Source organism: Gadus chalcogrammus, chromosome 17, assembly GCF_026213295.1.
Source record: "Gadus chalcogrammus isolate NIFS_2021 chromosome 17, NIFS_Gcha_1.0, whole genome shotgun sequence".
NCBI lineage: Eukaryota > Metazoa > Chordata > Actinopteri > Gadiformes > Gadidae > Gadus > Gadus chalcogrammus.
The window spans coordinates 12,806,419-12,831,418 of record NC_079428.1 but is presented as its reverse complement, the minus strand read 5'-3'; the positions used below and the strand labels follow the sequence as shown (position 1 = coordinate 12,831,418).

At 43.7% G+C, this 25,000-nt stretch overlaps 5 protein-coding genes across 5 annotated transcripts in view; 2 read left to right on the top strand and 3 right to left on the bottom strand.

Moving 5' to 3' along the window:
• Positions 1–3,064, bottom strand: part of LOC130369900 (tetratricopeptide repeat protein 39B) — a 12,039-nt gene extending 8,975 nt beyond the window's left edge. Inside the window, exons 1-3 of the mRNA XM_056575503.1 lie at positions 2,408–3,064; positions 1,077–1,111; positions 596–700 (exon numbers count right to left, since the gene is read on the bottom strand). Coding sequence (XP_056431478.1) covers positions 596–700; positions 1,077–1,111; positions 2,408–2,446 — 179 coding nt within the window. The 5' untranslated portion in view covers positions 2,447–3,064. The remainder of the gene's footprint in view (positions 1–595; positions 701–1,076; positions 1,112–2,407) is intronic.
• A 260-nt stretch (positions 3,065–3,324) lies between these two features.
• Positions 3,325–13,707, bottom strand: LOC130370503 (mucin-2-like). Its single transcript, XM_056576247.1, has 11 exons — positions 13,440–13,707; positions 12,892–12,980; positions 12,736–12,797; positions 12,494–12,629; positions 9,250–11,916; positions 9,015–9,115; positions 8,094–8,329; positions 7,504–8,039; positions 5,656–5,757; positions 3,648–3,891; positions 3,325–3,534 (listed from the first exon to the last, which is right to left on the bottom strand). Exons 2-11 carry the CDS (start codon positions 12,973–12,975, stop codon positions 3,515–3,517), a joined length of 4,188 nt encoding a protein of 1,395 aa, XP_056432222.1. The 5' UTR covers positions 12,976–12,980; positions 13,440–13,707; the 3' UTR covers positions 3,325–3,514.
• A 156-nt stretch (positions 13,708–13,863) lies between these two features.
• Positions 13,864–16,421, bottom strand: wdr55 (WD repeat domain 55). The gene is made up of 4 exons (XM_056575504.1): positions 15,872–16,421; positions 15,456–15,562; positions 15,020–15,289; positions 13,864–14,637 (listed from the first exon to the last, which is right to left on the bottom strand). Exons 1-4 carry the CDS (start codon positions 16,379–16,381, stop codon positions 14,301–14,303), a joined length of 1,224 nt encoding a protein of 407 aa, XP_056431479.1. The 5' UTR covers positions 16,382–16,421; the 3' UTR covers positions 13,864–14,300.
• Positions 16,422–18,864: 2,443 nt separating this feature from the next.
• LOC130370314 (endonuclease domain-containing 1 protein-like) lies at positions 18,865–20,437 on the top strand. The gene is made up of 3 exons (XM_056576042.1): positions 18,865–18,934; positions 19,168–19,511; positions 19,666–20,437. Exons 2-3 carry the CDS (start codon positions 19,182–19,184, stop codon positions 20,236–20,238), a joined length of 903 nt encoding a protein of 300 aa, XP_056432017.1. The 5' UTR covers positions 18,865–18,934; positions 19,168–19,181; the 3' UTR covers positions 20,239–20,437.
• Positions 20,438–20,997: 560 nt separating this feature from the next.
• LOC130370502 (coiled-coil domain-containing protein 171-like) overlaps positions 20,998–25,000 on the top strand; it is a 16,925-nt gene continuing 12,922 nt past the window's right edge. Inside the window, exons 1-6 of the mRNA XM_056576245.1 lie at positions 20,998–21,205; positions 21,493–21,570; positions 21,798–21,960; positions 22,504–22,666; positions 23,307–23,485; positions 23,672–23,818. Coding sequence (XP_056432220.1) covers positions 21,500–21,570; positions 21,798–21,960; positions 22,504–22,666; positions 23,307–23,485; positions 23,672–23,818 — 723 coding nt within the window. The 5' untranslated portion in view covers positions 20,998–21,205; positions 21,493–21,499. The remainder of the gene's footprint in view (positions 21,206–21,492; positions 21,571–21,797; positions 21,961–22,503; positions 22,667–23,306; positions 23,486–23,671; positions 23,819–25,000) is intronic.

Sequence of the window (25,000 nt, the reverse complement as noted above, 5' to 3'; positions counted from 1 at the left end):
ACCCAGAAATATATATTATACATAGATACTGTCTATACATGGTTATGTATGTATATATTTATATATATATATATATATATATATATATACACATACACACATACCGAATACATACATACACACACATACTCTCTCTCTCTACCTGATGTTCCATATATATATATATATATACACACGTCACACACACATACATACATACATACACATACATACATACATACTGCCTCTATACACCATTTTATATATGTATATATATATATATATAAACACACATTCAAACATCAATATACGTTATACACATTATATAAATGTACATACATACTGGCTCTATACTTGGAAATCTATCAAGATGCATCATACATGCATACATTCTGTCTATTCCCCTGGATATATATATATATATATATACATACACACACACTGTATCTTTACCTGAGGATCCATGTATATATACACATTATATAGACACACTGCATCTATATTTGGCTATATATATACAAATACAAATATATATACTAAACTATATCTGGTTAGGGTTATTACCATGGCAACGTATATATTAGGGTTCCCATGAAAATGTATATATTATGGTTACCATGGTTTTAGCAGCTCCAGGGCTTCATTAAACTTGTTGTTGAGGACCAGATTGAGAGCACACTGTGTCTCCTGTATGGCTGTACGCAAGTCCATTTGACCGGCCCTGAAAACACACACACACACACACACACACACACACACACACACACACACACGCACGCACGCACGCACGCACGCACGCACGCACGCACGCACGCACGCACGCACGCACGTACGCACGCACGCACGCACGCAGACAGACAGACAGACAGACAGACAGACAGACAGACAGACAGACAGACGCAGAAACGCACACAAACACACACAATATACAGGTTTCTATATCAGAGAGAGAATTTATTGGATTAACTGTAATATAACTGTTACTAACACTGTTGAGGACCTTTTGGAACAAATTATGTATTTTATTTTTTGTGTGTTTGTGTGTTTGTGTGTGGGGGGGGTTGTGTTTGTGTTTGTGTGTGTGAGCGTGTACTCACACGGGTATTCGCTCAAAGGCATCTTCAAAGCACTCCTGGACAAGGGAAGAAACACATTGGATGGGCTGATACGTGACCTTTGACCCCGGGTTAAAACACATCGGGTTATGATCAAGATCACAAGATCACTTGATCATAACCTGTTCATTTGTCATGTCAACACCTAATTCAGGTTATGATTCGATCATCATAAAGCGTATGCACCAAAAGGTCAAAGATTAACATCCGCACGGAAACAGCAGATTCCCCAGATAAACAAGTTCTTTGTTTACACATCATATGTACTACTTTAAGCTTAATAGATCTACGATGGCTCGCTGTTGAGCAGGCATTGCGATCGACGACTAGACGTCTTTCATTGTAGATCTCATGAGAGGATATTCAAGGCCCCAGATCAACACAACACGTGGGAAAGGACCTCCATGTCTTCCTTCAGCAGAGTTTATCTGAGAAAGTCAATGTATCAACTGTATAATAATATAATAGTAAATTTGTGGTGTTTACTTGTATTTTTTTAATTATTTTTTTGTTTGTAATTAGGACAAACAAAAATGATTTACCATTGATATTGTTTTAAGGATAAATGTGTGCGTGTGTGTGTGTGTGTGTGTGTGTGTGTGTGTGTGTGTGTGTGTGTGTGTGTGTGTGTGTGTGTGTGTGTGTGTGTGTGTGTGTGTCTGTGACTCTGTGACTCTCTGTGACTCTCTGTCTCTCCCTAATGGGTGAAATGCTGGACTATCAGGTCTGTTATTAAGACGCATTCACGAAATTCCAGAGACAAGCGACCAGCCATTGTCTGACATTGAGACAGAGGGGGGAGAGAGAGGGAGAGGGAGAGGGGGAAAGCGAGGGAGATAGATACTGCAGGATAATATAGAGTTGTTTTCTTATGTCGCTCAAGACACACCTGCAGATTCCAGGTCATTCACCAGACTAGTAAGACTGACACACCCACACACTCACACACGCACACGAACACACATACAGTTTCAGGAGGTTCTCTTGTGACACCAGCGAGCTCATCAATTAGTCATGAACCCATCAGAGACCGAGTAATATACACACATACAGAGTGTTTACACAGCCAGTTTATCGGCAGCCGACTGGTGTGTGTATGCTTTAATCTAAAGCAGAATTGAATAGATGATGGTTGCTATGGCTGCCGTGGTGTCTACGTGGTAACCCCTGGTGGTTAACCAGACAACATATAAGAGAAAGTAGATATCTGGTTACTGTGTACAGAGAGGCTAGCGAGAAGTGGAGTGTGTGTGTGTGTGTGTGTGTGTGTGTGTGTGTGTGTGTGTGTGTGTGTGTGTGTGTGTGTGTCTCACCTCGTCCTCTCCAGCCGCTCCGTTGCCTACGTGTGCCATGGTGCAGCTATCAGAGTAGATCTTGATCGACTATAGCGGGGATATCAGTGACCCATAGTGAACACCACTTCCTCATCAATAACACAAGACGAGACGCTCGGCGCGCGCCCTCTGCAGCCGGACAATGTGGCCTCACAGTTCCTCCCTCGGACGTTGACGTTCAACACTCACACCTTCCTTTCCAGCTTCCTCCTCTTTCACTCCGCCCCCTAAGCGAGGGGTTCAGGATGTGCGTGTGCGTACTGCAGTATATGCCGTGTGGCGTCCTCCTCTCCTAAATTTCACTCAAATACTCACAGGGACAGGTAGAACGCGTGCGTGGAGTGACTGCGTGATTCAGTCTCGACAGTGTGTGCGTCTGGTTTGTGTGTAAACTGTGTGGCCGATCACGTGACCCAGCTCTATTTATAGCTCCAGTAGATGGAAACATTTTACAGGCCACGTCACAGACCACCCTGGAAAAATCGTTAAATCATTGCGTTGACGACTGACACACACACACACACCCCTCCCTTTTACTTGAATTAACGAATGGAACAGGAAAATACTGAAATGATTCCCCATAACAAACCCAAGTTGAGTGAACTCAATGTTTACATCCTTGCTCTGGCCTAACTAGACCACCAGCACCATGTCTCTCCTAGCGAGGATGAGGTACCTCATCATACATCTATCAATACTTCCATGTGTGCGGACCAGCGCACCTGACCCTCCCCGAACGGGCCACTAGAGGTCGACACCATGACGCTGCTGTTCATTATGGGCCAAAGCAAAACAATTCAATCCCCATAGAAACATAAGAATCACATAAAAGAAGTTGACGAATACAGTCTCAAATACGCGTGACACATGAACAAATAGAAAATACCAGGCAGTTTATCAAAACTGTTTTAATTTTGAATGCAAGATGCTATGATACAGAACGGTACCAACCTTTTTAAAAATAAACTAAAAGTATAAAGTATAAACTGACACACACTCAAACTATACATGAAAGCAAAAAACATGTTCATTCAGGAAATCTCCAACTGCAAGAACATTTAATCAGAGTTTGTACATTCCATATGGTCAGGAAGCATCCATTGGACCTGCAAACACAGACACATACACGAGAGGTTAATGCACCCGTGTCTGTGCCACAAATACAGACAGCATAAAATACAAAGAAAAGCTATTGAGACAGACAGACATATTTTACAACCTTGGGTTTGAATGCTCTGCACCTCCTCTTCTCCTCTGCTCTCTCCATCCGCCCCTCTCTTCCTCCTCTCCTCCTCCAGCTTCCACCTCTGCTGCTCCTCCCTCTCCCTCTCCTGGAGGAGTGAGTGGAGGTAGGCCTGGCTCAGCACCTCCTCTCCCTCCCCCAGCAGGAAGGAGTTCTTAAAGCGACAGTACAACATGGACGCCTTGTCCATCACAGCCTGGCACGCTCTGTAATAGCGCATCTACAATACATGGAAACATATGTCAATATATATACAAATATATCAAGATCCTCTTCTCCACCCTCCAAGAACTGGCAATCTCAGGCTCTGCACTGTCCGTGTTGCCATCCTACCTTCTGGATTGCACTTCCAGGGTAACCTGGAAACAATCTGTGTCTGAACCTTGTAGTCGTACTACTGGTGTCCCTCAGGGTTCTTTCCTTGGTCCCATCCTATTATCTCTGTAGGCCAGGTCACTGGGTTCTGTCATTCATTCCCATGGCATATCCCATCACAGCTATGCAGAGGACACACAACCAATTCTGTCTGTGGTGTCGAATTGTGCGTCTGGCAGACATCTCTGGATATTGACACACCAACACAGCTCCATCGGGACAAGACTGAGCAGCTCTTCCTTCCAGGGAGGGAATCCCCGTCCACCAACTGCTCATCAATATTGACTACACTGTGGTGCCAGGCGATGCAGACCGCAAATAACCTGGGCGGGTCACTGGATGAGCAGCTGCCAACATAAGACCCCACCAATCTTCAGTCTCAGACTGAAAATTCATCTGTTGGGACTGCATCTTGGCCCATGAATAGGAATTCTCTTTTCCATGTCTCTATTATCACACTTAAATTATTTTATGGATTTTATGCACTCCAGGATTCTTTCACTTTTGGGTTGAATCTACGTTTTTGAACAAATTTATTGTGAGTCGATTTGGACAAAAGCATCAGCTATATCAATTTAAAGGAAATGTCCATCCCAGCCTGACATGCTCTGTAGCAGCACATCTTAAATACACACACACACATACACACACATATATATATATACATATATATATTAGTGGTGGGCCGTTATCGGCGTTAACGCAAAACTTTTATCGGGCGGTAAAAAAAATATCGCCGTTATTCTATTTTCAAAATTGGGTTGGGAGCTGGGCATAGGCGTCACTTACGCTGGACGCGCCCCCACCAGTTTTCGTCAAGAATCATTTTGTACCCACCACTTGTAAAAAAAACAAAACTTGAGTGGAATTATTGTAACGTAAGGGTTCGATATGTGTTGGTGGATCCCTCTTTATGAGAAGAAACCGCAGGGAGACGGTCGGATGACTTTCTCAAGCGGTACTTTACTTTACAACTCACAACCACAACACTTCCTTGTTCGGACCCATCACGTGACTGAACTAACCAATCAGAAGCTAGAATTTAGACTGTGGTAAACGTGAGGGAATCAGAGAGGCAGATTCAACAGAATATCCTGACTGTGTTAATGTGAACATGTAAATATGTAAGTAATAATTGTGTAACATAAATATGTAAATGATTAACTGACTAAACATTTTAAATACATTTCTAGCAAATTAACTCCAATATAAATGATATTAATTCAATCTACAACTTTCAAATATTTATCTTCTAAACCTTACATTATTATGGATTATAACACGGCTCTTCTCGATGCTGTAGACTGCTCCATTCACTTGCATGGGCCTTCCCAACGCTCAGCTGTCAATTATTTTTGTTTATGCTCCGTTCACTTGCATGGGCACTTCACAGCTTCCGGCGGTGAATTAAATTAGATAATTCACCATTGCCAAGTATAATTGACTGCTGTCAAGGTAAACTAACAGATTTTATGTATATATATATATATATATATATATATATATATATATATATATATATATATATACACACACACACACACACACAAAATAGACACATGATATGCAAAATACATAGAAAGATTTGTGTATTTCTGTGTGCTTGTACCTTCCGCAGTGTAGACACAAGCTCACTGTGCTTCTGAACGTGACGAGACGTCACATAGAGCATGCTGAGCTGGTCCAACGCAGACACACACCTGGACACATCCTGCACACACATACATTGTAAAATAAATACAGTTACTATATACACAGCCAGACAGACACCTAGGGATAACCTGCAGAAGAAAAGAAAAACAGAGACATCTCTTCAAGGTAGAATTAATACATTAAAATGAACGTATTGCCCCGTCTCAATTTCCTTTTCTTTATGCTACCACCCTGCCCCCCTCGAAATTATTTCAAAGTCATTCACTCCATGATTTCCAGTTTTATTTGGGATGGGAGACGGCCTGGTGTTAATTTGACTACACTGGAACGACCCAAGCTGCTGGGGGGTTTGGCAGTACCAAACTTTGAACTTTACTAGTGGACTTTTCAGATCAGAGGACTCAGCACATGGGTTGACCCACAGTCTACCACGGAATGGAAATTGATTGAAGCTGCTAAGATATTACCACACAATCTGCAAGAAATCCTATTCTCTAGCGTAACAAACAAAATAATTAAAAATAATTTTGGGCCCATCATTGCAAACTCTATACAGGTGTGGAAGCAAGCTGGAACGTTGGATGGGCGCCCCATCAAAATTCTGTCAGAATACACCCCTATGGCTAAGTCTGAGGTTATTATGCGGTTACAAGCCATTTCATCAACCATCTTGGTCATCTCTTGGAGTGAATACATTAGGTGACATATATAACGCTCAAGATCTTTGCTCCATACAAGACTTTAGAACACGCTTTTCTCTTCCTGCTTCCTCTTATTTTGTTTACTTTCAGCTAAGATCTGCCTTAAAAACGTATGGAGTTCCCTGGAATTCTCCTCTCCCCTCACATCACATCCTTTGTTACGATGGATTGCACCATTACCGGGCAGATCTTCTGTCTCTTTAATATATAATTCACTGATTCAGCACGGGGCCAAGGCTTTACCAATTCAATCCATATGGAACAGGGAGCTGGGGAGTTTGAATATAAACTTGGATTGGGAGAGAATTTGGTGCAATTTAAGTATGACTTCTAACAACCTAGCTCACCAACTAATTCACTTCAAAACCATACACAGGGCCTACATCACACCCTATAAGAGATTTCAGATTAAATGACAGACTACTGTCAACTTTCATATATTATGTAACACTGCTTCACCCGGAACATTCTTACACATGTTTTGGGATTGTCCGGTTATCTCTAAATTCTGGTTTCATGTAAACTCAGTTTAAGCGGATATACTTGATATTTTTTATGTTCCTAATCCTGTTTATCTGCTTTATGATAATTCTGATATAAATCTAAAGCAAAGTCAGTTCAAAATGATATTCGCAGGGTTTACCTCTGCAAAGAAAACAATTTTGAAAAACTGGTTAACTCCATATATGTCATTGTGTATGAAATCATTCTGGATCCATAGCCTGGTCAACATTGTCAATCTTGAACATACAACTGCCCGACTTAATAAGGCATGACCAGTGGCTGTTCAAGCTTGGTACTCTTTCTCATCCAAGATAATCTCTTGGGCTAGGGACGACAACAACAACTAGGCAATCTTTGTTGTGATCTACCTGCTGAACTTGTTTTTGTTGCTTTATGCATTGTCTTACCAACCTGATATTTTTTCTTCTTTTCTACTTTTCTTAATTTAACATATGACTTTTGATATGTCTGTAACCCCCCCCCCCCCCTCCATTTGAAAAACAATAAAAATGTTGATCACAAAAAAAAGAAAAACGGAGACAGACGGACAGAGAGAGACGAAGAAGCGGACTGACAAAGGGACACACAGACAGACTTACAGGGCTGTCTGACTTGAGGGCGATGCGCAGGTCGCCATGGATACGGTGCAGCGTGGAGTCCAGCAGCGTTCCTCTGGTCTCCCCGATACTCTGCTGCTCAACTCCATCACCCAGCATGCCTTGCAGCTCCGCACCGCCCTCCTCCATCCTCTCCTCCTCCTCCTTCTCCTCTGGGAGGGTAGTTCTCCTCTTCCTCTGTGGTGGCTTCACCTCCTCCTCCCTCTCCTCCTCCTGCTTCTCCTCTGGGCGGGTAGTTCTCCTCTTCCTCTGTGGTGGTTTCACCTCCTCCTCCCTCTCCTCCTCCTCCTTCTCCTCTGGGCGGGTAGTTCTCCTCTTCCTCTGTGGTGGCTTCACCTCCTCCATCCTCTTCTCCTCCTCCTTCTCCTCTGCCTTCTCCTCTGGGCGGGTAGTTCTCCTCTTCCTCTGTGGTGGCTTCACCTCCTCCTCCTCCTCTACCCCTGCGCCTCTCTTGCTCCTCCTCCGGTCTTCCTGTGGTTCAGACTCCTGCTTCGCCGCTGGGCTCCTCCCTCTCCCGCCTCCTCCCCTCCCTCGTCCTCTTCCTCTCCTTCCTCCTCTTCTCCCTCCTCTACTCCCTCTGGTGCCCTGGCTCTCGTCCTTCTCCTCTTTCCTCCCCTCTTCCTCCTCCTCCCTCGTCTCCTTCCTCCCCGCCTCCTGCTTCCTCAGCTCCTCATGAGTGAGTGTCCGGTCTCCGCCGGTCGTGGAGCGCCTCCGTCCTCTGCCGCGTGCTGATTGGCTCGGTGCCGCGGTGGCCGTCCTGCTGCGGAGTTTCTCCACCTTTCTCACCCGCTGACCCAGACGGCTCCACCTGGAGGAAAACCAGGTGACCTTATCGTGACATCACCATCGTGTGCACGTCACAGGGATCCATAGTCCCAGGAGAAGTCTTTATCTATGGATATGATGTTGTGCCGATATATACATTATACACAATGAATAGGAATGGCCCGAATACATAGGGACGCTCCTACACGTCTTAATACATTTCAAGCAATTAATATTCACTAGAATAAAATTCATCCCATATATGAATCTGAATCTGAGCGGGCGGAGACCACAGCTGGAGAATTGGGACTTATCAACTCGTCCATGTCTATGAATGTAATGTAGTAGAGTATAGAGTCCATGTCTATGGATGTAATGTAGTAGAGTATAGAGTCCATGTCTATGGATGTAATGTAGTAGAGTATAGAGTCCATGTCTATGGATGTAATGTAGTAGAGTATAGAGTCCATGTCTATGGATGTAATGTAGTAGAGTATAGAGTCCATGTCTATGGATGTAATGTAGTAGAGTATAGAGTCCATGTCTATGGATGTAATGTAGTAGAGTATAGAGTCCATGTCTATGAATGTAATGTAGTAGAGTATAGAGTCCATGTCTATGGATGTAATGTAGTAGAGTATAGAGTCCATGTCTATGGATGTAATGTAGTAGAGTATAGAGTCCATGTCTATGGATGTAATGTACAGTAGTAGAATATAGAGTCTCACGTGGTTTCCTTCCTCCTGCCTCCTCTTCCTCTCCTGGTGGTGATCAGACCCCGCAGAGAACGCAGCACATTCTCTCTCTTGACAGCCAGACGCTGCTGCCGCTACACACACACACACACACACACACACACACACACACACACACACACACTTTACACAGTCCCTGTGAGGCAACAAGGGCCCAAAGGAAGGAGACAAGGCAAGAAGACTGGAAGACATCGAGAGGTGAACTCACCTGCTGGTCCTCTTCAACGGTGGACTTCTGCTTTGCCTCGGTCGGCTCAACGCTCCCATCCTCCTTCTTTCCTTCCGTGTTCTCTCCTTCCTCCTGTTCCACCTCTCCCCTCCTCTTCCTCGTGTGAGTAGTACCGTGACTACTAGAACCACTAGGTCCATCGGACTGGGGAGCTGAAGTAGTGGAACTGCGTGTGCGTCGGACTTGGGGTTCAGCAGCGCCTTCAGATGGAGCTATTGGCGTGGTTGTCTCTCTAGGTGTGGGGGCTGTCGTGGTTTGAGGATGAGTAGCGTCTTCAGTGACAGATGGAGCAGACGGCGTGGTCGTCTCTCTAGGTGTGGGGGCTGTCATGGTTTGAGGATGAGTAGCGTCTTCAGTGACAGATGGAGCTGACGGCGTGGTGGTCTCTCTAGGTGTGGGGGCTGTCATGGCTTGAGGTGGAGGCGTTTGGTCTGCAGTCTGATCAGCGGTTGGACCAGCACCAGGTATGGAACTGCTTGGCAGTTCAGCTGGGGTGACTTTGGGAGCTGTGATGGCATCAGTTAATGGAGTAGAGCTCCTTGGAGCTTTCGCTTGGGTTGATTGGCTGGCATTACTTGTAGTATTATCGGTTAAAGGAGTCGAGCTTCTTGTAGCTTTAGCTGTGGTTGGAAGGCTAGCGCTAGCTGTTGTTCCATCGGTTAATGGAGCAGAGCTCCTTGTAGCTTTAGCTAGGCTTGATTTGTTAGCGTTAGCTATTGGGGCACCGGTCAACAAACTAGAGCTCCTTGTGGCTTTAGCTGTGGTTGGTTGGCTAGCGTTAGCTGTGGTGCTATCGGTTAATGGAGCAGAGCTCCTTGTAGCTTTAGCTAGGCTTGGTTGGCTTGCACTAGCCGGGGTCGCATCGGTTAACAGAGCAGAGCTTATTGTAGCTTCAGCTGGGCATGGTTGGCTAGTGTTAGCCGTGGTAGCATCGGTCAAAAGAGCAGTGCTTATTGTAGCTTTAGCTTGGCTTGGTTGGCTAGCATTGGCTGTGATAGAATCAGTTAAAGGAGTAGAGCTTCTAGTGACTTTAGATGGGCTTGGTTTGCTAGTGATATCTTCAGTTAACGGACTAGAGCTTCTTGTAGCTTTAGCTCGGCTTGGTTGGCTAGCATTAGCTGTGATAGCATCAGGTAGAGGAGTAGAGCTCCTTGTAGCTTTAGCTCGGCTTGGTTGGCTATCATTAGCTGGGATAGCATCAGTTAAAAGAGTAGAGCTCATTTTCACTTTAGCTATGCTTGGCTGGCTAGCGATCGCAATGGTACTATCAGTTAATAGAGCAGAGCTCCTTGTAGCTTTAGATAGGCTTGGTTGGTTAGCATTCGATTTGTTAACAATGGTTAAAGGAGAAGTGCTTCTTGAAGATTTAGCTAGGCTTGGTTGGATCGCATTGGCTGTGGTAGCAGCATCAGTTGAAGGAGTAGAGCTTCTTGTAGCTTTAGCTAGGCTTGGTTGGATAGCATTGGCTGTGGTAGCATCAGTTGAAGGAGTAGAGCTTCTTGTAGCTTTAGCTAGGCTTGGTTGGATAGCATTGGCTGTGGTAGCAGCATCAGTTGAAGGAGTAGAGCTTCTTGTAGCTTTAGCTAGGCTTGGTTGGATAGCATTGGCTGTGGTAGCATCAGTTGAAGGAGTAGAGCTTCTTGTAGCTTTAGCTAGGCTTGCTTGGATAGCATTGGATGTGGTAGCAGCATCAGTTGAAGGAGTAGAGCTTCTTGTAGCTTTAGCTAGGCTTGGTTGGATAGCATTGGCTGTGGTAGCATCAGTTGACGGAGTAGAGCTTCTTGTAGCTTTAGCTAGGCTTGGTTGGCCAGCATTAGTTGTGGAAGCATTGATCAATGGAGCTGAGCTCCTTGTTACTTTAGCTGGGCTTGATTGGCATTTAGCATTGCTGACATTAGGTAAATGAATAGAGATGGTAGCAGGTTTCGCTGGCGTTGCTTTGGTGGTGTTATCATCAACAGAAGCATTAGTTAATTGAGCAGAGCTCCTAGTGACTTTAGATGGACTTGATTTACTAGAGATAGCTTCAGTTAACGGAGTCGAGCTCCTTGTATTTTTTGCAAGGCTTGGTTCACTGATGTTAGCCGTGGTAGCATCAGTTAAGGGGGCAGAGCTCCTTGTAGCCTTAGCTTGGCTTGGTTTGCTAATACTGGCTGTGGTAGCCTTGGTTACAGGAGTAGTGCTCCTTGTAGCTTTAGCTGAGCTTAATTGGCTAGTTTCAGCAGTGGTTGCTTCAGTTAGGGCCGCAGAAATGCCAGAAGGTTTGGCTGGCAAGACTTTAATGGCCTTATGCTCTGTTTGAGGGCTACTAGCGTTTTTCAAACTGCGCGTGCGTCGGACTTTAGGTTGAATAACGTCTTCAGTGACAGATGTAGCTGTCGGTGAGGTTGTCTCTCTTGGTGTGGGGGCTTTCGTGGTTTTCGATTTTGGTGTTGCAACAACTTTTTTACCAGCACCAGGTATGGAGCTGCTAGCAGGATCAGCTGACGTGGGTTTCGTAGTTTCAGCAGGAGTGTCAACAGAAGCAGACCCACTAGCAGGTTCAGCTGGGCTTTGTTTTGGACGCCTGCCCAGCCGATTAGGGCTTTTCTGTGGAGTTGGATCCTTCCCTGTTGGAGCTTTAGGAGAACTTGTCTTAGCTGGCGACTGAGGAGAGAGGAAGAAGCAGACAGACGGTAAGACAGGGCGACAGAAACACATGGAGACAGACATAAAGAGATATGGACAAGAAGACAGACGCACAGAAAGACGGACAGAGATACAGAGAGATGTCCAGCGTCAGAGAGACAGACGTACAGAGAGATTGAGACGTAGCGAAATAGACATACAGAGAGACAGACTTACAAAGAGACAGACATACAGAGACAAACGTACAGAGAGATAGACACAGCGAGACAGACGTCTAGTCATAGTTGCATTATTTCTTTGTTTGCCATGCCAATATAGCTCTCCTGAGTTGAAAAAAATTATGGGGCGATAGACAGAGTGAAATGGACAGACTGAGAGAGAAGGAGTGAAACAGAGAGTGAAACAGTGTGAGTGAAACAGAGACAGAAAGATTGAAACAGACAGAAAGAGACAGAGACAGAGACAGAGACAGAGACAGAGACAGAGAGAGAGAGAGAGAGAGAGAGAGAGAGAAAAAAGTGAGTTGGAAACGACAGATTGAGACAGACAGTGAGAGACAGAGACAGATAAAGATAGGGAGAGAGTGAGACGGTACCTTTTGTTTACTTTCAACACCTGGTGTGTTCTGGATCTCCCACATGCCTTCTTTGAATCCTCTGATCCGCACCCCTTTGCCATACTTGGCTTGATTTCCCGCATAAGGTACCACTTTGTCCCGCAGAACCAGACCACTGGATCAGCGAGGAAGAGTTTTTAAAAACACTTTATTTTATAAAAACAAGCCAGATGGTGAGAGACAAAATCTTTAATTTGCAGTATCACCTCATTTAAACTCACATTTGGTGGGTCCCGAAGAAGAACACACCAATCATTTTCTTGGTTACATCGTTACTGCAGACCTGCATACACAAACGGTAGTCAAGTAAGTAGGTAAGTAGGTAAGTAAGTAAGTAAGTAAGTAAGTAAGTAAGTAAGTTAGAGTGTTTGTCTTACCCGAGCAGGCCAATGGGGGAAGCCCCTCATCTTGGCGAAGACAAGGTCTCCCAGTTTGTATCTGGTCGATGCTCCTCCGGCCATGGCTGCTGTCAGGTTCAGAACGTCAACAGCCTGGCTTTAGCCCATACAAACGTTACACTTTTTATGATTTATAGTCAGAAAACCATACAATGGACATGGATACAATTTAAAGGATGGTTTGGAACCGTTAGTAGCGATACACTGGTATGCAACATACCAACATAATAACATTTATTCCTCTTCATATATTGTTCATGAGTTATGTATTAATTTAGCTAGGCACAGCTGTCCTGATCCATTCATAACGGCTAGCGTTACCGTATGCGTGTCTGTGTGGTGGGTTTCACTATTACCACTACTTTCGTGTAGCTCATTGTTGACATACAAACCCCCACACACACACTAAGGACACGACCGGAACTCTGCTGAATATTAAGACATATGAATTTATTAGATTGCGTATTATCAGGATAAAAAAGCCTAAATGCACACTTATAAATTACCTGAATTTCAGAGAACACTACCTTTAAAATCCTAAAATGAACACGCCGTGGGACTCTTATTCCATCAGTGATGCTAAATAGCTAATACAGTGCGCCGCCATATTGCGTTAGATCGTCACGTGACAACAGAATGGCGGGTACGGGATGCTGTGTTCAAGGCGGATGGGTGTAATTATTTTCAGGTCCCAGTCTTTGGATTAGGCATCGTTTGTTAATTTAAATCATAATTTTTAATGTCATGTGTTTGACCGTTTATTGGGCAATTGTTCAGTTAAAGGCTGTAGAGAAAACACAATGAGAGACTACATTTCGTTTCGCTAATTCGTTTTCTTTGCATGAAAAATTATCATTTAAATCCATAAACAACATATGTGTAATCCGGGGCATATAAAGACTGGGACCAGAAAATAATTACTTTTCCTCCATTGAAACCCATTCATACTATTCATGAATGGGTTTCATGAAAAGTATGGGCTCTACCGGAAGGGGCGTGACTTCGCCACTCTAGAACTTTGTCTCCGAATACAAATTACGTTAACCTTGTAGGTTGCAGCCAAAGTAAAAGAATCCCAAAATTATAAAAGTGAACCCTGTGTATTTTCCGTCTACATATTTTGATACCGGCACAACCATTTGCATACAAAGTCATATTTCACATCTCAAATCCTCCTTTATTCAGAAACATAAATGTATTTAAACCATATCATGTTTTTTTTTTTCAAACACATGTGGCCCCGTTGCTGTAGTATACAGCAAGGTACAATCAGCTTTGTACAATCCAACAACGGCACAGACCTTTGTGATGTCCCTTAGAGACCTTGAGGTCCGGAACCTTCAAGAGAAGGGCCGTTGCAATGGCAAAGTTCTCCAGGATCCTAAACCTTAATCACTGCCACTATCACTATCATCCTCCTCCTCGTCGTCTTCCCCCTCCACCTCTTCCATCTTCTCTGGTTCTTCCACCAGTCCATTGAAAAAGTCATTCCCGCCCAGCGCTTTGTTACTGAGTGACGCAAGGCGCCCGTCTCTCTTCTTGCGCTTGCGGTAGTCGTTCACCATCATGGCAGGGAGCTTGGAGATGTCCCAGAACTTGATGAGCTGGTCGTGGGCGCAGCTTGCCAGGAAGTGGACGTCTCTGGACTTGGCGATCTGTTCTATCGGCTCTCCGACATGCTGACCGAGACAGCCGATGACGCGGTTAGGCATCACGTTGATGGCCCTGAGGACCACAGACATCACGAGATATTAGGCTAGTATACAATTAGGCAAGGCAACTTTATTCATATAGCACTTTTCATACACTAGACAGACTCAGTGTATCTGCTGCTTCACATAGAATCGTCATGCAATAAAATTAAATAATAAAAATAGAATAGATAAGTTAAAAGTAATAAAATAATATAGATACGTCAAATAAAATAAAGGCAAAGTAAAAAAATAATGTATTATAGAGGGTGCAATGTTTTCAATATTTAGCAGAAAGCTAAAGCTTTATAAATCTTTTATGTGACCATGTTTTGATGGGAGATTCCTAGCAAGCACAACACCGAATGTGAACGTTTGGTGTGTGGACTGACAACCGGTCTCCGGGAGCTACCAACCGTATGTAGCCGTCCATGGAGGCCGTGCACATGATGCTGTCCGTCACGGGCACGATGCAGTCCACCGACTCGGCCTTCACGGCGAAGCGGTCGCTGGTGGCGCCGAAGCCGTTCCAGTTGAAGATGTAGATGGTTCCCTCGCTGGAGCCACATACCACCTTCCTCCCCCTTTTCATCACCGCAACAGAGGTCAAGTCCCCGCTCTGAAACTCTGAAAGCAGCTCGAAGCGCCGCCTTTTGAGATTGAACACGCCCATGGTGCCGTCGCCGCTGTTCAAACAGACACCAGATTAACCGTGGATAAGAATTAGCTTCAGACCAGGATCAAGATTTTACCAAGTCTTATTTTAATAACAATAAGTAGCATAACCGGGAGGCAAGTATAATGATGTAGCAGTAGCTAGCTAGGCAGGCATTGAGTGTATTTATGGAGTACCTGGCAGTAAGTAGGATTTTCTTTGCCTGGTCCACAGCTAAACTGCTGATGTAGTCTTCATGGTGTTTCAGGTCCATAAATGCAGAGCCCTTTCTAAGGTCCCACGCCTGCAACAGTAAAACATCAAGTCTAGAATTAAAACATGTGAATCTTTCTTATAAACACAGGTATGACTGCTAAAGCTCAGTTAAACAATGCATTGAAAGGTTGGGTACGGTATTGTGTTATGTTAGAGATAATGTTGTGTAGGGATGAGGCTATATAGTTAAGAGTTCAATTATGCATTAGGTTATGTCTAGGGTCAGGTATGTTGTGGTTGTATTCTAGGGGCTATTATTATTATTATATGGTCAGGATTAGGTTATAAGGGGGGGGGGGGGGTAGTAGTATATAAGGGCTATAGGTGTATACGGTACCTTTACAGTACCTCCATCGTCCCCGGTAGCCAGAATGTTTTCATCAACGACCAGTAGCGTGTTGATGGGTGCACTGTGCGCTTTCTGGATGCGCGTCACCAACTTGCCCACTTCTACGTCCATCATGTGCACGCACTTGTCTTTAGAGACGCTGAACAGCTTCTCACCATCACCGGAGAAGGCTATCTCTCTGCATGACTTCAGGTGGTGACCAGAGGACCACAGCTCCTTGTTCTCACCCTCCGTGCAAGAATAGGAATAGGCGTAAATGTCCCCGTCGAGATCCCCAAAGGCCAGGATATCTCTGCTGGGGTGAAACGCCAATGTGTTCGAGATCGCCTCAAGTTTAATGTCCTCCGGAGTTTCCCGAATTCTTGGTTCATGCGTTTCGTCTTCGTCATCGTCATCTTCGTCTGTGTTAACTTTAGTATTGTCTGAAGTATTTTCTGTGGTATGTGTACAATGTACGGCTGAATTCGAGATTTCAACGTGCTCTAAGGGAGCCGCCATGATGTTGTTCTGCCTCTTCTTCGATGAGCTTTATTGTAATGTTGTTTTGGTATATAGCGCCCTCTATGGACTCATGTCAGCTAGTTATACATAAGTGATTTCATATTTGCTTTACTTCTACTGTGAATGCTCTGGCTGAGCTACAGGGTGTTTCTGTCGAGATGTCAGTTATTCAATAAAATCGACAATTAACTGTACAATGTCGTAATATCACCAAACTAGATGATCAATGTATCTCAAAATAGTTAGAGTTACATGGTTTAATGTTAATGTCACAATATGTTAACTATCAATCTATAATAATATTATAATATGTTCACTAGACCCTCTGTGTCTTGAGACCCATTGTATGAGAGATCTCCGTCCAGAGAGAGGCACGTGGATTGAGAGACCATCTCCATCATGGCTTTTCAACTTGTGGTACGCGTACCAGTCTTGGTATTGTTGGTACTGCATGGTCGTATTAGGATTATATTGTTGAAATAGGCAAAAGAGTAATAGAAAAAAAATGATACGTATATAATTGAAAAAAACAATAATAAATATTGTTAAAATAGTAAATACAGCATTCTACTTATTATTAAAATAAGCCTTGTGCATTCCATCTCCATCCATTCTCAATTTAATCCTAATTAAATGGCCCAACAGTCTCACATGGTGGACTCTCAGCCAAAAAAAAAAGACGAAATAAACGTCACTTGTTTGTTTAAAGATGGTGATGGTACCCTAAAGCATTATATACTATATATATATATATATATATATATATATATATATATATATATATATATATATATATATATATATATATCACTTTATACTATAGTAATATTATAGCGCAAGTCACTAACAATGAAGGGTTAGGGGTTCTATTCCCAGTGTAGCGTAGTAGGTAGAGGAAAGCACTAAATACACACACATACATATATGCTGCTATGTCTTTTATTTTTGTAATTGTGTGTGTGTGTCATGCGGACCAGTTCTCTCTTGTAATAGAGGTGGTTAGCCTCAAAGAGACGCCATGATGTTATAGCCATGTAGATAACATCATGCTTTCTCATTCCTCAACCAGAAGGCCCTATGTTGCGAAAGAATCAAGAAAAACACCAAAGTCACCCATATCAGTTATAGTTATATTGCAATATGTACACTAGTCCATATCACTTTATAGTAATATTGTGATATGTTATCTAGACCATATCAGTTTATAAATATATTTTTTTGTTTAACAAAGCCAGATTAGTTTATTGTAATATAACAATATGTTAACAAGACCATATCAGTTTGTAGTTACATTACAATAGGTTAACTAGATCATATCATAGTCAATTACCATTAGTTAACTAAACCAAATTAGTTTAGAGTAATATTATAATATGTTAACTAGACAATTATATAATTGCACAGGTTGTGGTTCAATCTTAGGACACGCCCTGTCTACTATCAATTTAAAAGAGGAATCAAAGGGGTGGACCAACGCACTTGTGGTTCATACCGCTGACAACTGTTGGACCATTTAATTCAGAGAACCCACTCCAAATATCAGCTGGAATTTTACTTATGGTTTTACTTATTTCAACTAGAATTTAAAAGTTCACATATATGGAGTCAGTGATTAATAAATACAGAATAGTCAAGAATGGATTTCTTTACTTCTGATATAAAAAAATTAAATTGTGTGTCTGCATCAGAATTCATATATGTAAATTCACTATTGGTTTATTTCTAGAAAACACATTTGAATCTTGTTCTGCATATTCGTAATTGAGATTAGTCTGATTCAAATAATTGCTTGAAGTTAGTTGAACATCCACTAATCAGGTTCACTGTTTTCCTGCTCTGCAGATCTGCAGCCTGTGATGATGTCATCAGTGACTGGTGGCTGTCCATTGGCTCTTGTCATTCTGCTTCTCGTGTCCATGGATCCTACAGCCACTGAGGTGGTAAACAAAGTCGAAGAATATAAATAATTCTTCCTATAGGAGCAACCCAACCAGATATACCAGGAGTGTTGCTTATAGGGAAAAATCGGAACCAGAATACAAGCCCATATGCCAGACATATACAAATGTCAGAGGCCCTAGGCCTCTGACATTTGGCCCTAGCCCTAGGCCCAACTAGAGTAGCTCCACTCTCCCGTAGGTGATCTTTGAGAATTCAGTTCTTATCAGTAGAAGCCAGAGCAGATTTATCACCAATAAAAGTCAGAAACAAGCCATGTTGACCGCTGTCCGCATCAAAATATAGCGTTCTTGTTTATGAAGCGGAAGCACGCGCACATTTAACACCAACACTTAAGATCGAGTCTCCGAAACAGAAAAACAAACATGGCCAAACAGAGCTCCGGCATGCATGTAAGCCGCCAAGTGTAATATGTTAACTAGACCATAATGTAATTGCACATGATGTTGTTTAGTCTGAGGACACGCCCTGTCTTCTATAAATGTAAAAGAGGAATCAAAGGGGTGGACCAACGCACTTGTGGTTCATACCGCTGACGACTGTTGGACCATCTCATTCAGAGAACCCACACCAAATATCAACTGGAATCCCGTGAGTTTTTAATGAACTCTTCAGTCTTCCACAACTCTGCACAACCTGGTTTATTTATTTCAACTAGAATTTAATACGTTTGCACGTATCGAGAGATTAGTAAATACAGAATGGTAAAGAATTGGATTTCCTTCTTCACATCTGATATAAAAATGGGAAATTGCGTGTCTGCATCAGAATTAATATTTTTTAATTCACGATTGGTTTATTATCACTGTTTTCCTGCTCTGCAGATCTGCAACATGTGATGATGTCATCAGTGACTGGTGGCTGTCCATTGGCTCTTGTCATTCTGCTTCTCGTGTCCACGGAGCCTACAGCAACTGCGGTAGTGAAGACAGTCAGAGACTGTGTGGAATTCTTCCTGGATGGAAAGCCACCAAAAATAGAAAACGTGTTGGAGCAGGGAAACATTCAGGACCAGGATCGCTACTTGCCCATATGCCAGACATATAACCATCAAAATAGGTTCATGACGCTCTATGACAAAGTGAAGCAGATCCCAGTGTTTTCTGCATATAAATACACAGGGCACGAAAAAGGGAGATGCCAAGACAAATGGAAGCTTGAGCCGGGGGTAATTTAATATTTTATTTGTAACTAAGATGATGACAGTATATGTGATTAAGTATGTAACTATATTTGGTTGTAAATGACAATATGTTAGGTTAGGTATTGAAATAACTATAGGAGGAAAACTAAATAAACCTTAAATTCTCTCTTCTTTCTAGCTTGATGCCAAATACCAGTCTGCAGAAAAGGACTACCAGGGACAGGGTAGTTCGTATCATAGAGGCCATTTGTTTCCATGTTTTCATGCAAACAGCGAAGATGATCAGAAATCCACATTCATGGTGACTAATAGAGTTCCACAAGATCCCTCATTCAATATCGGAGGATGGAAGCAAATGGAGAATCGTGTCAAACGTGTGATGGATAAATACTGTTTAGACCAAAACAATAAGCTTGAGGCATTTGTTTTGACTGGAGCATTTCCCAGTGATGAAAATATGCCAAACACCAAGGTCAATATTCCAAAAACTCTCTGGACAGCATTTTGCTGCTATAGCAAAGTTCTGCATATGTGGTTTGCATGCGCACACTGGGGTGCCAACGTTAAGGGAAGATTGGAGGCCAAAACTGTGGCAGACTTGAATTTAAGTTTGGGAGTCGATCCCTTTCCTGATAAATGTCTCCACACTACAGATAGTGAGTTGCGTACTGTGTTTAGCAGTAGGCCTATAAGTCCTTCCTCAAAGACTCCTGTCCGCAAGAAGGCAGGCAAACGGCCACGCAAACTGTAACAGAGCTAACAGAGTCTGTGCATCAACACCCTAAACAGTCGGCCGCTTGCTTCAAAGACGTAATTACTTGGTGTTGTATTGGATAGTAGGCTCTTTCTATTTTAGGACAGTACTACCAAGTCTTCTTCTGGCTCTCTCTGAATGAATATTTTCATCTTTCAGCCCACATCTTTGCATGAAAGTACTTTTGTAAAAATAAAGCAACAGATATTGAGTGTGTCTACATGTGTTTTATTATCTTGTGACAGAGATGTGGACCCAATACCATTTCTACCCCTTACCCCTTCAAAACAAGGGGGAGGGGTAAGGGGAAAGGGGTAGAAATGGGATTGGGCCGTGGTCCTCTTAGTTAGAAGGTAAAGTGATTTATATCATGAATGATAAACCTCTCAGAGTTAGGGGTTCTATTTAGAGCTAGTAGAGCAAGGCACCAACACTGCAGGTTCAAGGGTTTTATTCCCTGTTTGTAGTTAACATTTAGCTGAACTTAGAACCTTGGAATGTAAGGAGCTCCCCATAACAAATTCTAAACATTAAGAAACATTTTTTTTTAAAGCATATTAGTCCTACCATGAATTGTAGGTCCGAATACAACGTTCGGATCACTGATTGGTTGCTAACTGCAAAAAGCCACCCCTACAATCGTTCAGATCACTGACTGGTTGTTAAAGGAGGGAGTTCCCGCCCATACCAAGTTAGGAGCACTGATTGGTTGTTAACAAAGATTGTCCCGGCGTCTACTGTACGGTCAGCCTTCGTATTATGAAGACGGCGTCAGATTCAAAGGGATTTTCAATAGGCATTTGTAAGTGTTGTTGTTTTGCTTCCAGCCAATACAATGAGCGCACAACGAATATTTCTCTTTTCATCTTATATTTATACATGACCCGCGACTTGCGTTGGCCAAATGTCCGCTGGATCTAGACCTATACTTCTTTGTTGTGTTGGCTCCGCTGGCATGGGAACCGTAAGTTCTTAAGAAGTCATAGTAGTAGCCTCATTTTTGTTTAACTTCAGCGATATACAATATAAACAACGTTATTGTTTGTTATATATAGAGTTTGTTAACGATACGACTCTTCATGTAAATGAAGTGTCGTATCGTGACTTTTCATTTAGAAAGACGTGATGTGCCAGTGTTGTCCAGTCTGTATGTTATTAAACTACTTTCCTACAGACGTTTACCTAACGCACATAACACAAAACTAGGAACAGGACTCAGATCACACAATGCGTCATGTGTTTCTTCTTTAGGTGAGTCATGTCGACCCAACCAGAGGGTCGAGGACCTGAAGAGGCCAGCAAAGACCTGCTGCGATCCCAGGCAACAAGGTGGCTCAAATTTCTACTCAATTAAAAACGTAGTCTTTAAAATCTCGAATAATTTAAATTGTAATAATTTAAATCTTAACTGATTCTTACTCGTTTTCCCAGACCAGTGTGTACACACCGGTACACATGCATATACAGACCGGTATACAATGTATACTATGTATAGTAGTATAGTATGTATAGTAGTATATATGTATATACATGTATTGGAAGTTGTCTTTCTTCAGCTTAAAGGAGCTGAAGCAGAGAGGAGGGGAGAGGAGGCGAGGAGGACAGAGTCAAGAGGAGGAAAAGGGAGGAGGAGGAGCAGATCTTTGGGGCCAGAAGAGATGGAGAGTGCAACAGCTGGAGAAAGACAAGCTGGACATGATTGCTGCCAACAACCACGAGGTAAAATCCACACACTCACTTACTCACATGCTACTCACTCACTCACTCAGTCACTCACTCACTCACTCACTCTCTCACTCACATGCTACTCACTCACTCACATCCTACTCACACACTCATTCACTCACTCACTCACTCACTTACTCACTCACTCACTCAATCACTCACTCACTTACTCACATGCTACTCACTCACTCGCTCACTCACTCACTCACTCACTCACTCAAATGCTACTCACTCACTCACTACTCACTCACATGCTACTCACTCACTCACTCACATGTTACTTACGAACCTTACGTCATATGGAGTAGTGAAGTGGGTGGGGTGTAGGTCAGAGATGGGGTAGTGATGAGGGTGGGGTGTAGGTCAGAGATGGGGTAATGATGAGGGTGGGGTGTAGGTCTCAGATGGGGTAGTGATGAGGGTGGGGTGCAGGTCTCAGATGGGGTAGTGATGAGGGTGGGGTGTAGGTCTCAGATGGGGTAGTGATGAGGGTGGGGTGTAGGTCTCAGATGGGGTAGTGATGAGGGTGTGGTGCAGGTCTCTGGGCTGCAGGCGGTGTTGACGGGGTTACGGGCGGAGCTGGAGAGAGGAGAGGTGGAGCGACAGAGCCTGGAGTACCAGCTGGCCCTGAGCCACAGACAGACGGACAGAGAGGCAGAGCGGAGCGCCACCCTCACCACACACAACCACACACTGAGGGGTGAGTCACGCACGCACACGCAAACACGCACGCGTACGGGGGCTGTGAGACACACAAGGTGACCACTGCACCCCTCCTCCAACGGCTTGGAAAACGCACACACACAGACGACGTGTAAAGCAGGCGCAGACATCATGTCGAGTACGTGTTGAAGGGGACCGCCTGGCACACGTCACGTGTTCTTAACGTGTACTTAATGTGTATTAACATGTACTTACAAGTACATGTAACTCAAACTTAACTTAGGCTCCACCTTTCATGCATGGTGCGTGTAGACTTTCATGTATGGCATCGTTTCGCGTGTTGTTTCTAACTGGTATATAGAATGGTCTGCGCCCTACTGACTCCAGATCAGACATAGTGAGGCTGTGGAGGAGACGATATCAAACAATGTACCAAATACATTAACCACATAATGTGGCGATAGCTCATACGTTTATGTAATTGATTTAATTCTTAGAGACACATTATCCGTCAGACATGCACATACATATGCACACGTGCAAAGACACACACACACACCGACATAGACACAAATATAGACACACAGACACTACACACTAGATCACTATCAGCTTAGTATGTATAACCTGGAGAAGATTTAGCCAGTGTGTGTGTGTGTGTGTGTGTGTGTGTGTAGAGCGTGTGCTGCAGCTGGAAGAGAGGGTTTCTGAGGTGGAGGGGGGCCTGCGTGCCAGAGAACAGGACCAGCATGCATTGCTACAGGAAGTGAGTGAAGCTGAACGTCTGAAGAAGAAGGCACACACACAAAACCACCGGCTGACCCAAGAGACCCAGCAGCTGCACTCACTGCTGAAGGTAACACACACACACACACACACACACACACACACACACACACACACACACACACACACACACACACACACACACACACACACACACACACACACACACACACACACACACACACTCCTGATAATTCGCATACATGAGAAAAACGAAAGGCACTCAAACTGTGTGTTACTGTGTGTTGTTTTCCAGGAGAAGGAGGAGGCCTTTCAGGAGGTGAAGAGGAGGCTGCAGGAGGCGGAGAGAGAGGGAGCGAAGGACAACGAGGCCCTCAGGGAGCTGACCGGCAAACTGCACCTCCTCCAGGGGAGAGAGGAGGAGAGCAGACGACAAGAGGAGGTAGGGAAGGAGAGAGACAGGAGGTGTAAGAGAGGAGAAGAGAGACAGGAAGATAGAGGAGGAGATAGGGACAGGTTTTAGGAGATAGAGACAGGATGACAGAGGAGGAAAGAGAGACAGGATGACAGAGTAGAGAGAGAAAGGAGGTGTAAGATAGGAGGGCAGAGAGGAGAAGAGAGACAGGAAGATAGAGGAGGTGATAGGGACAGATGGAGGAGAGAGAGACTGGATGACAGAGGAGGAGAGAGAGACAGGAGGACAGAGGAGAGAGAGAAAGGAGGTGTAAGATAGGAGAAGAGAGACAGGAAGATAGAGGAGGAAAGAGAGAAAGGAAGTTACAAATAGGAGGACAGAGAGAAGGAGATTGATAGGAGGACAGAGAGGAGGAGAGAGAGACAGGAAGGGGAGAGAGACAGGAGGAGAGAGAAACATAACTGTGACATGAATCTGAGGTCCAAACAAATAATCGGAATAAGACAGCGTCCATACACAGACAAAATGGTAACTGTCAAAAAATGTCATTGACTGTTTAAAGGTGCAGTGTGTACGATTGAGTGAGGTGAGGTTGCAATCCATGCGAAATAAAGACAAAACAACAAATTCTCCTCTGGAAATAGCGTTTTATCATTGCGTTACCTGCCTTTACAAGGAAAGAGGCAGTACAATGCCGTCTAAAAACGTTGATGATAATACCTAAGTCGCTAATTTAATCACAGTAGTTCATGGTGACATGACAGTTCTTTAACCCCGAGATCATCTCTGTCTGTCTGTCTGTCTGTCTGTCTGTCTGTCTGTCTGTCTGTCTGTCTGTCTGTCTGTCTGTCTGTCTGTCTGTCTGTCTGTCTGTCTGTCTGTCTGTCTGTCTGTCTGTCTGTCTGTCTGTCTGTCTGTCTGTCTGTCTGTCTGTCTGTCTGTCTGTCTGTCTGTCTGTCTGTCTGTCTGTCTGTCTGTCTGTCTGTCTGTCTGTCTGTCTGTCTGTCTGTCTGTCTGTCTGTCTGTCTGTCTGTCTGTCTGTCTGTCTGTCTGTCTGTCTGTCTGTCTGTCTGTCTGTCTGTCTGTCTGTCTGTCTGTCTGTCTGTCTGTCTGTCTGTCTGTCTGTCTGTCTGTCTGTCTGTCTGTCTGTCTGTCTGTCTGTCTGTCTGTCTGTCTGTCTGTCTGTCTGTCTGTCTGTCTGTCTGTCTG